Source organism: Pieris brassicae, chromosome 5, assembly GCF_905147105.1.
Source record: "Pieris brassicae chromosome 5, ilPieBrab1.1, whole genome shotgun sequence".
Classification (NCBI taxonomy): domain Eukaryota; kingdom Metazoa; phylum Arthropoda; class Insecta; order Lepidoptera; family Pieridae; genus Pieris; species Pieris brassicae.
Genome location: NC_059669.1, coordinates 7936617 through 7949375, shown reverse-complemented (window position 1 = coordinate 7949375; position 12759 = coordinate 7936617). Strand labels below are relative to the sequence as shown.

Genomic DNA, 12759 nt, shown 5'->3' with positions numbered 1-12759 from the left:
TTTGCATATATTATAGTTGTAATGAAAATTAAACACATGGAAATACAAAGTTTTGGAAATATCAAGAATTACAATACAAAAACCTAAGTATTTATTTTATAAAGTGTATTATTATTTAAGTTATACTTTATTATTTAGTTTTTAAAGCTTTACACTTTTAATGCTTTACACTATCAACTTTTGATATTTCTTTAGTGATGTTATAAACTTTCTATTTGATTATTCATATTTGAATTACATTTAGTATTTAATTCGAATATCAGCATTTCCAATGTTGTGATGTCGGAATTTCTCTTAATTTTTTAAGGTTATATACTCAATTTTTATCACGAGATCAGACTCTTCACTGTCATTTTTATTAGTTGAAATATAATTAATAGTAGTAGTTTTAGGGATCGACCAGCAGTTGAAGATAATATCACCTTTTTCCTTTTCTGTTTTGATTCTTAAACAAACAAATCGTCTAAAGTTCTTTTATGCTAGATAATAGATGGAGACGGCTCGTCTTCTTCTTATAATGAAGTATAGTAATTATAAAGTTTAAAATAATTTTCAACGTCTTTCAGATTGTATGTTTCCTGAAACACACAATCAATCAATAAATATTCAAACGAATTTGTACACACGCTTAAGAATTCAAAAATTAAATAGTTTAATTATAAAAACATTCCTCCATTGTTGTATTCGAACTTCCAACCACTTCACTTATGTCCAACTTAGAGCACAATACTCTTTCAACAAGTTTTATAGACTGGTACGAATATCGTTATCTACTTACCATTCATACCATATTCAACTCGACTGCATGTTTGAGCAAGTATCCGTTCTTATCAGTAAAATGTGGATAATAAATAAAAAGGGCACTTTAGTCCCTTTGAAATCTTAATCATTGCATTTTTAAAATATTTTTGAAATATATAAGAACAGATGTAGGTAGTAGTTAAGCAACCACTTACGTAATTATTATAATATTAAGAAAAATATAATATAAACGAATATGCCATGGTTTTAATTTACCTTCATTACTTTTTGAAGTATATTTTAGGACAGGTTCCTAAGAGAGGTATTATAGGTTTTGTGAATAATAGAGCATTCAACGGTAGTTATGTTAAAAATTCTTTCAACTTTGAAAATTTTGATATTTGCTCATTTAGCCTATATATAGATGGTCAACAGATACCTTCAAAATCTTTACAACCATCATTTTCAAACGATGTATTTACTAGCGCATACCACACCCTATACTCAGGCACCGGTATACATTTTCTTAAAGAAAGCAATGGAATATTGAGAGAGCAATATTCAAACGGATACTATTTACTAGCTTTTGATTTGACACCTGACTGTGACTATCGGCTTAATCTAATGTTCATTGGAATCTCGTTCGCCATGGTAGTGTAACAATAGAAGTAAGATTCGAGAGCGCATTGACTGAAGTAATTAACTGAGTAGTTTACGCAGAGTTTTCAAATATATAAATAGATAAGAGCAGAAATGTATCTGTGGATTATAGTAGTTAAGCAATCACTTATGTAATTATTATAATATTAAGAATAATAAAATATAATATAAATGAATATGTCACGGTTTTTATTTACCTTCATTACTTTTGTTTATAAAAAGACTCATTACTTATGTTGAGATCATATTATGTAGGATTAAATGAATTCATTAGTACAAATATGAATTGATACTTGGAAATGAAGTCAGTAAAAGAGTAGGGGAGTAAACTCGTAGTATCAAAATATAAACACATTAGAAGTGCAAATTAGTCTTCGTAGAATACATGCTCAGGTACCGGCACTTATCATATATAATCTTGACCCCGATTCACTTAAACGACTATTCATATAAACGTCGAAAGAGTTGGGGAATACTTTGATTCACTTGGACGTAAACCCATTGAAGCATAAGAAGAATTCGACAATATGCTATATTTAACAAGTATAGCATATTATCGAATCGACTCAATTTTTTATATGCAAAATGTGGGCTATTGTAACTATAAACAATTATCGGCGATCACAAATATATAAAACCGCGTTATAAAACTTTGCGCATTTGCTTTGAGCTTTGTTTACATAATAATTTCGGTAACTTCAGCTTCAGGGTTTTCAGTCGCGAGTTGGCTGTCAATCGCGCGGGCGTATTTTCCGAAAACTCATATTTCCGATTTTTTTTCCTTTCTCCTTTCGCCTTTATTTAGTAATTATTTAAATCATAATAATGAGGTTTCTTGGTAAGTGTTTTCTATTTAAATTATTTAAAGGAGTATATATCTGTAGTGGTGTGAATAAAATAAACGTATTAAATTTTTACATTTTTAATTTAACAAAGAAAACTTCCTAAGAATATGTATAGGCATTGGTAGAACACTAGTTCTATGGTACAAGTGACTGAGGCTTTGAATTTTTTGCACGAGTTTTTGTTAAATATAGGAAAAGTTAGATCTCATATTTCGCTTGTTGTTTTTGCATACTATGGAAAATTGATAAATAATAAAAATAAATATCTGACAGATGCATGCATCGGTGATGTTCATAAGTACGGATAAATTTTATTCAATACGCAATCTCTAATAACGAAACATTTTTTATTAATCCAGCTTTTAGGCAACACAAATGTAAAATAACTGGTGTCAGCAACATTCTATTTCCAGAATACGAAAATATACCTATGTACATTTATTTTAAAAAGTTCACCGCGTTTTATAATCTTGTTTTTTAAACAACCAAAATTAGGGCTTCTTCTTACTATATGCTTGTTTTCGCATTTTAAGCATAATTTACATTTCGTAAATCTACAATAACTATTTACTCGCAGTTAATTATGTGTTATTTTACCCATTATGTAAAGTATACTAAATTTAATAAGTTTTACTATAAAAACATAACATAAATCAATTCAATTTACCTTTAGCAGAACTTTTACATGTCTGTTTATACATATTTTTATTAATATTTTTTCTTTGGATTTTATTTTATTTAATTTTAGTTATAGTTGCATGTTATTCTGAGTTTTTTTTGTTAATTAATTATGCACTTCTTGTATTCCCTCTGTAGTTGTTTCTTTTTTTTATTGTTCCATGAAATCGTTTGTTAGCGATAAGGCCGCCTGTTGCCTAATAGCTTATGTAACCTACTCAATTTGTTTTTTTATTTGTATAATTTGTATATAATGGTAACGAAGTATAAATAAATAAATAAATTTATTAATTTTGCCAGCATTATTCAGACAAAGGGCTGTAAAATATCCAGATAAAGCACAAACCAACGAGGTTACTTCATTTAATTAATGTAAACTCGCTCCCATACAGCCATAAGAAGACGGCTTGATCAATTCGACAATAAAAAAAATATTCCTTGAACTCTGAGGAAGGTTTTTATGAAGAGAAAAATTGTCAAAAATATTTATTGAGTACATAGGTTTTTATTTCGGAAAAGCGAACAGTTTCTATGGAGAGCGTAGCAAATTGTTCCATATGGTTGTATGTTGTTGTACTAAAATGGTAGGCTAAGTATAAAATTTTAGAGAATTAGAGTTAATTGGTTACCTAAAATAGATAAGTCAACAAGATATAGTTAACATATCCGCGAAGGTCGGAATTATGATTCTAAACAAATTAGTTTGTCACGAGTGGTGATCGTCGACGAATCACTTCAATTAACGAGTTTCATGTGTACACACCGGCTCACTACCTACTAATATTAATATCGCATATTCAGATCGAAAAACATTACATTCATTATTTCTTTTCTTAACATATAAAGTCAAATCTTAAGTTTTTGAATTGACAATTCTATCGTTGATTTGTGATTTGTTAAATTGGAATGATATACACGATAAAACATCCAATGTAGCTAAAATATGAGAAATTGTATTCTACAATTATCCTAGAATTTCGCAACATAACTTTACAATAGCTTAGATATCACGTGGACAACGCTTTCTTCAACCAATATTAAAATTATTGTGTCATGGTAATTCAAAATAAATGCTGATTGACAATATCTTTAATTGAATAACATACTTGGTCATACGCTCGCATCATTTAATAAATGTTAGAAGGGGGTGGGGAATGTTGGTTAAATAACAAATACTTTTAATAAAAAATTACACTTTCAGTTTTAAGGATTCTCTTCACAACGTTAATGATTGGTATCGCTGCTTCGAATACACATTTGAAGCAAAACCACACAGCATTAAGCAACAGGGCTTGTACACTGATAGGGACTAATAAAGCTTTGTGTTTTAAATCTGGTCACGAGTTGGTGTGCACTAGAGGGTTCACCAATGATTGGTTGACAGGAGTAAGGTATGCCATCAAATGTTACCTGAATCAAACAAAGCGAACTCACTTTGTTCAGCCCACTTCACATTTGACATTTGTCGCTACTGTTTATAATGTATTTATAAATACATACTATAATTAAACTATTAGTCCTAAGTCGTACGATGAAGATAAATATATCATAGGATCTATAGAAAATATTCTATAGATCCTTTTTTCTGTTGAAAAAAATCCTTTTTTACAGCGTAAACCTTTATAAAATATTATACACGTTCATAATATATATATATACGTTCATAAAATGGACAATGTTGACGAAAGCGAGTTGATATATTTTTTTAATTTATTTAAAATCTACTGTTGGCAAACTACTAGGTACTTATACAAATAAAATATACAAACATACATTAACCTTACCATTAAGCTAATACGATAATGTCTAAAAATGTGTGCGTGTACTAGTGTACACACGTAAGAAGTAAAAGTTTAACAAAAGGCTTTGTAGGCATAGACATGAATACAAATATTACAATTATATCATTATTACTACTAAGATTATTACAGAATTTCATTAATTGTAATAGAATTATTACTATCATTGTTATCGTTATTATATATTTTTGTTATTAATGGCTTCGAATCTCTTTGAATCAACCGTGGTAGGGACAAGAAAAAGATGGCGCGTAAGGGGAAAATGTGACGCGTAACCGAAAAATGTGACGGTAATTTTTTTCCTACGCCGATAAAGAAGTTTCACTTCAAAAATAATCGTAAAATATATAATATTAACAACATAAGATACAAAATATCATTACTGTGAACTCACTTTGCATATGTTTATATACAATATGATTTAAATATAATCTTAATAATCTCATCAAATTTCCTACAGGCACGAAATAATAAGTTTAAAGATAGTGGATTGGCCGGGTAGTTGTTTTAACGTGAATCGCTTGGAGTATCATTACCCTAACTTGAGAGAATTTGGCTTTTTCAACAGCACGCTCATCACCAAGCTTAAAGGACGCTTCACCGCAGTAAGCAGAATTGAGGTAAGATAGTTTTTTCTCGTAATTTGATAACGTGCGGAAGATGCCTTGAAATTCCAAACAAAAGCAAGTCGAGTATATATATATATATATATTATATTATTAGTTTTATACACAACAAATTATATGTACCAGCCACACCTGGCACTACGGAGTGATCACGAAGAACTATCAACTACATTAATTAAGAAATTAAAATTAAGACAAAAACAGTCTCTACCAAACTACGACTAAATTGTTATTTTTGTTGTTGTTCATAAACTACAAACGAATGCAAAAACTGCAAGAGCATTCTGAATATCTTCTGCCATTGTGTGCTTTTTTCGAGCTAAAGGGAGGATTCTCGACCATTATAACCACTAACTGGGCTGCCAAAATATGAATTATGTAAGTTTTAATATGGAGAAAATTTACATTCACCAAAAAAAAAAACCCAATTTCAATAGAGAAGACGGCCTAAAATTATCAAACACCTGGGATCCAATAATATCCAAACTAAACCCCCAAGAAAAACAATCCGCGAAAATAGAGGACACCGTGAGTCATTTCTGCAAAAACCCGTCATCTTTTAGTCGATACCAACTCCGGGGCATAAATACAGATAACTTTCTCTACAGCTGTGATACTTTTGATATTCAACACCTTTTGTCTTCAGTCACCGTCACCACGCTCGCTGAAAAGCACGCGAAACGTCGGAAAATTTAAAATTATGTAAATAATTATAAGTAATAATAAAACAGATTCAATCCGTTTAAAAAGTGTTTTCTTAGTTTAAAAGTTCTTAGTCGTGACTAATTACACATTTTTGTACGATACGATAGACTATGTCAATGTAACCCTTCCATACATCGGCCCTTTCTTAATTATCAAGCGGACAATATTATTTTAAGATACTGAACGAAGGCATTGCTAGCAACATGTCAAGAATCCGTTTAACCGGTATTGTGAAAACCCAAGGATGTTAGAGAAAGATAAATAATTTAAGGCTAGACAAGAATATATTGTCACAGGTTCAGAAACATCACGGTAGAATGTGAAAGCGATAACGGGTCTCCATTAGCGGCAGGGCAAGTAAACTCGAGTAGCAGAGAGGATGGCTGGTCAGAGTCAACTCCCACTTGTCCTCGCAATTAGCATTTTATCATCGGTTATAAAAAAAGAAGGCTAAATTTGTTTCGTTACAATGGTATTAAAAAAAACTAGAAACTAAGCTCGACAATGGGGATTCTGGTAGATTGTAGTTTATGAAAAAATATTATTATAATGTATATAATAGCATATAAGTCAATAATGTTTATCCTTTAGTTAGTAATAGTCCATCAGGAATCCGTGAAAATGGTAACTCATCTTTAATTATGATGCTGTTTCATTGTTATGAAATATCATCAGATATTTCTCCAATGATTACAAAACAAATTCATATTTTTTTTACTAATAAATCGTGAAATAAAAATAAAATTTCTTGAGTGTAAAAGCAGTACTCTCGATACTGATAAAACGTTTAAAAGCCAATCTTAAATATATCTTGACGGTTGACCCCCATACCCACTTTTGTAGCGGTTGCTATTACCAGAAGTTTTTCATGTGGGTAATATCTTCCTTTGCAGAAGTTCTCAGTGCACGGCTTGACATCGCTATGGGAAGTTCCTGCAGAAATGGTTTCACAAATGTCACAACTAAAGGTTATTGACCTACGAAGCAATGTGCTTAGACACCTAAAAGCACCCCTATTACAAGGGCCAAGTAAATTAGAAAAGGTCTACTTGAGTGGTGCGTTATCTGTATACACCTATTAATATAACTTATTTGATTTATTCTTTTACACGTTCATTAAGTACTCGTTGAAATGTCACAATGTTAAGAATTCTTAAGTTTTACATAAACTGTCTGAATCTATGCGACAACTGAATTCGTTTTAATGGAGGATTTTAAAACGCAATTTAAGATAAAATGTGCAACTTAGCTTAAATTGTTTCAGAGAACAATATATTATTTTCAACAAAGAAATTTATAGAATATTTGCTATTTGTTGAGTAGAATAGAGTAAAATACTCTTTCGTTTCCCTTTTACGTTGTTTGCGGGTACGTTACCGCGAAAAATTAAATTTTCCTTATGACTCCTGGGCGCCGCTACAAAAATATTTGTAGTTCTATCGTCGATTCGCCTGTCAAGTTTGTTGACACCTGTTTCACCATAAATTTGAGTAAATGCAATTTTCCTAGTAATTTTAAATGCTAAAGTATGTGGTCATCGTATTTTTAATTTATATCAGGTATAGTTAGATTGTTTATAAATGACAGGACAAACACGATGTGATTGTGTGTGAATTATTTTGAATAATGCCTTTCTTTGGGATGGGTAAACTACGAATCTAGGGCCAAATATCACATTATATTAGCGTCAATAGTACGCATAATATGTCATCTTCATTCCATTTCCCCAGTAATATATTTTTCCATATAAATATTATTTTCATAATATTTTTTTCCTTAGGCCTTGTGAGACTTGAAGGCGTGTAGCAATTAATTAGTTATTCTGACAGTTTATTAACCTAATTATCGTTTCTGTATTATCAGTGTACGTTACTTTATAGGTGGATTTTATTTAATTTTGTTTACTAATTACTATATTTATGAAAATTCCTCATTAAATATCAGAAGACTTTGTTTTAAAAAACCTAGATTAAATTAATTAGAAAGTGTTATAGTTGCTAAACTATTATTCTCAAACCATTGTTTATTTATTGTGCACTTATGTAAGTTTCTTCCATGGCCTTTCTAAGGATTTCATTGTGTGTAAACTTGAAAAGACGTCTTTAGTATCTAATTAAGTTAAGGTTTTGGAATGTTTACGATTGCTAAGTAACCCATCGCAGAAACAACTGCATTTAATTAAAAAAATATAAAAGAAAAACATTTTACTATTAACAAACTGTTATTTCGGTATTCCGAAGGCTAAATTCGGTTTGAAATATGGATGATAATTGTTTAAGAAAAATAAAAAGTTTTATATTCCAGATAACAAGTGGGATTGCAGTGATGGTGGTCTCGATTGGCTTGCCATGGAACACGAGAATGGTACCATAAGACGAATGATTGTTGATTATTATCTACTGGTGTGTCATCAACAGCTTTACAGAGGAAAGCCTTTACACAAAGTCATGGATATCATAAAAGTAAGATCTTTAAAAAGTTTATATACAATGAATTTACGACAATTTCTGTTCATCGATCTATCTTCACATCTTATCAGATTTGACATTGAGCCGCGGTTTTAGGAAGTTTTTTATGCCTTAATTTTACAAAACCTTTTCAACACTCATCACACTCAACACAAGTACTCAAGAAATATAAAATACAAGATTTAATGTGACAAGCACTTATAGGCAGAGCCACCCATGTGTGCGAAATGTGCGGAACACAAAGGCGCTAAGAGAATAAGGCCGTCACCAGCGAAATTATTTACGTTACACTTACACAACAACACAATATTCTTTGTTGTAGAGTATCGATAATTAAGTAGGTACAAATAACTAAATATATACCTAATTTATTGTACAATACTCTCAAGATTTACGTTTCAAGTTCACTTTACGCTTTGGGTTTCATTAATTACTCAGATGAGTCAAATCAAAAGAACCGTCTTTACAATGTGCCTTACAATTATTTGGGATATTAACAATTCCAATGCCGTGTACCTTCTTTTTAATTATGTATTAGTTTAAGCATTCAATGAATAGTTTATTAGTATGTGATTGTATATAAAGCTAATTGATATTATAAAGAGTTTTACATATATCTATTCTACCATGCCTGAATTCTATTTTACATTGGTCTGAGAGTTTATTTATTAAATCTAACAGTATTTCAGTTTCACAATTTCGGTCGTTGACAAAATCTTCATGACGTCACAAATATAGTTGTTGAGATTAGCAAATTTAAAGTGATTTTGATTGATTACTGACAGTATTCTGATTTGTCTTTGGTCACTAAGATATACTTAAACTGGAAAGAATAAAACTAAAAGCGGTTTGATTTACATTGCTATAGGGCGTTGGTAATGCGATTGTTTCTTATTTATAATATTTATATATAATATATATTGGTGACACAAACGGAACTCTTAAAATTAAAAAGATTTCGTTATTCAAACTACAACACGTTACACCGGATACATTCATTAAAGGGTTAAGGGTAACAAGGTGTTTAATTCTAATTCTACTGAGAACAACGACAACCAAGGCTGCTGTTATATTATAATCTTGCACCCTGTCTGGCTGACATACTAATACCTTCGGTTTAGTCAGCATTTCTCACCGAGAGGTGAAACGATACTTAATAATATGAAATCAGTTCGGTATCATCCATCGTCGCGGACACACATTTGTTGGCTTTATTTTAATATTCGATAAATTGTAATCAAATAAAAGTTCAATTGTATCCTAAACTCATCTTTCTTTTTTTTTAAACCCAATTACTGGGATACTTCTAACACTGCGTATACCGAGCTTTATGACCAGGCGCCGAGTCTTTCTGGAAGACCATTCTTGGTTATTGAACATGGTGCTGTTAAGGGGCTTCACTACCTTCTCAAAATTGGTATCTTGATTAAGTGCTGATGTTTTGGTACCTTTTTCATATAAGTCACTCCTTCATACCTAATACCACACCAAACCATCTCTGACGTCGGATAGCTCCTTTGAGCTTTGAGCATAAATACGGACATATTGTTTGTTAAATTGTAAAAAAAAATCATCCCTAAACAAAAGTTTTCTGTGACCTCCTTTTGCGTACTGCTTTAGTAGTTGTTTCGGTTTTACCACCCTATTCTTTTAAAAATATCAGTTAAGAAATAACTAGTACGTCTCTTATAGGCTACGAGTCCTAAGAACTATTTTAAAATACGGGACATGGTTCTAAGTATTATCTTCATCTCCCGAGATAATGTGTTTTGCTTTCGGATAGGATTTATTCGAATTCTTACGAACACTACGTGGACGGCCAGATCTTTTTCTGTCACAAACATAGGAGGTCTCGTTATACCTATTAATAGCCCGCTACACAAACATTTTTCTAATACCAAGCGTATGGAAAGTTTTAAAAATTGAATTTGGCTCCTTACCTACTTTGTGTAATGCAAACAGCGATTCGGTTCTCTTTATCACCACACTACAAGGCATTGGCGCCAAAATGAGAAAAACAATGTTACAAAAATGACCGACTCTTAATTCAAATTGGAAAAGGTTCTTCGCATTTTTTAAGAAAATTCACAACATTTTTTGATATAGTTTATTTACATTTAACAAAAGTATGTAGGTATCATTTTGTTCGATAACTTTTTGCCATCTTGCAGGTAGGGACATAATCTCATTGCTGTAGAAATTTTTGACCGACTCTTAATTCAAATTGGAAAAGGTTCTTCGCATTTTTTAAGAAAATTCACAACATTTTTTGATATAGTTTATTTACATTTAACAAAAGTATGTAGGTATCATTTTGTTCGATAACTTTTTGCCATCTTGCAGGTAGGGACATGATCTTATTGCTATAGAAATTTTTGACCGACTCTTAATTCAAATTGGAAAAGGTTCTTCGCATTTTTTAAGACAATTCACAACATTTTTTGATATAGTTTATTTACATTTAACAAAAGTATGTAGGTATCATTTTGTTCGATAACTTTTTGCCATCTTGCAGGTAGGGACATGATCTCATTGCTATAGAAATTTTGAGGCTTCTGATCAAGATACCGCGGCAATTGGTTTTGGCAGTCCTCTCGTGATCTGACACTGCCTAAAGAATTCTGAAGAGACGGAAACAGGTGGAAATCTGAAGGACTATACGGTGGATTCATTTACACCTCCCAGTCAAGCTCTCTTAATTTTTTCTGAGTGCCTAAAGATGAGTAAGGTCTAGCCTTATCATGATGAAAAACCACACCCTTTCTGTTGATTAATTTCGGCTGCTCTCTCTCAATCTCATCAGTTGTTCGCAGAGGAGTTCAGAATCGATGGTCCTGCCTGGTGGTAAGAGCTCATAATGAATAATGCCCTTCTAATCCCACCACACATACAAGCTCATGTGATTGCGAGTTAACCCAGGTTTCGCCACAGTCTGTGAAGCCTGACCGGCTTTTGACCACGTCCTTTTCCGCTCGTTCTTGTCATCACTAGTTATTAGTTTCTTTAAAAACTATTCGGATTCATTACGTCGTAATAAAGAATCACAAATGAGTACACGGTTAATTAGGCTTCTTTCAGAGAGGTATCGAGCTTTTTTATGTACCCAGTTTTTTTCAAATGCGCCAAAACTGTTTTGTGGTCAATTCCTAGTTCTTCAGCTAGGTCGTAAATATGCCAATCTTGCTCCACTTTTTCAAAATATTTCATCACTTTTATCCGTAATAGGGAAGCTAGAGCGATGTGCTTCTTTCTTTCTCACTGACACTGCACTAGGTCCATAAACATTGTTTTTCGCGGCTTGCGTTGCATTTTTACCTTTGTTGCAGTTAAATTTTAAAATGTATGAAATTTTTTCATTAGATTCACACACATTTTCCTAATTTGAATTTGGAATTATCTTCATTAAAATTTAAACTTTTAATGATACCAAAACCAGCCAGATACAAATAGTATAGCCAAAGAGATTTTATCACAAGTTCATACATACTATAATGCGAAAAGACTTTTTCCCCAACCTAATATTTATTAATATTAAAACAATAATATTAATTAGATTAAACATAAATGTTCAGCTACTTCAATAAATATATAATACCCATACATACACGTATTTTATTTTTTATTACGTCTTATTTGGTGTATTTTTATAGACCTGAGTTCTGTAACTCTGTAAGGTAAGCAAACGCGGTCCCTTGAGCACTCCAGGATTGACTGTATATGATTTTGTCACGAAGATTTAACGAGATATATGAATATAGGGTTTTTTCGGGTGGATTTTGTTAACTTATCAAAACTGTGAATAGTTTCCTTTAAATAGTTCTGGAATTAAAGGTTCGGATGGGCCGAATCTTGTGACACAGGAGAATCAATGTCAGGAATTTCAGGGAATTCAGGAATGGTTAATTAATCAATCTTAACATTAGATAGGGTACCTGTATCTGGTTGAGATTCCAGATTTAGAATTTCATCTAAGACCTTTTGAGGATCAATAGGAGAATCAGATATGGTATCGAGGTGGATTTCAGGGTGTGATGTGATTACCACTGGAATAGGTGATGTGACGCGAAAGCGACATCTGGATTAAATGACGGTGGAGTGACGAGAAGATCCATTAGGCCTTAATCTTAATGGATCTTCTTGTGGATCTGTAATGTTATTAGAAAAATATTATTTAAGTAAGTACATATATTAAACTGAAGAACATTTTTCTTTCGGTCAAACTTTATAAATAATAAAA

The 12759-nt window shown here is 31.6% G+C and overlaps 1 protein-coding gene across 4 annotated transcripts in view; it reads left to right on the top strand.

Moving 5' to 3' along the window:
• Positions 1–12759, top strand: part of LOC123709519 (protein singed wings 2) — a 43111-nt gene that overhangs the window by 13651 nt on the left and 16701 nt on the right. For 3 of the 4 annotated variants that reach the window (XM_045660912.1, XM_045660911.1, XM_045660910.1), the window contains exons 1-5: positions 2136–2239; positions 4126–4315; positions 5184–5343; positions 6948–7110; positions 8359–8516. In XM_045660912.1, coding sequence (XP_045516868.1) covers positions 2227–2239; positions 4126–4315; positions 5184–5343; positions 6948–7110; positions 8359–8516 — 684 coding nt within the window. In that variant the 5' untranslated portion in view covers positions 2136–2226. Of the gene's footprint in view, positions 1–2135; positions 2240–4125; positions 4316–5183; positions 5344–6947; positions 7111–8358; positions 8517–12759 lie in introns of those variants that run through there. The other variant, XM_045660913.1, reaches the window with a different exon arrangement.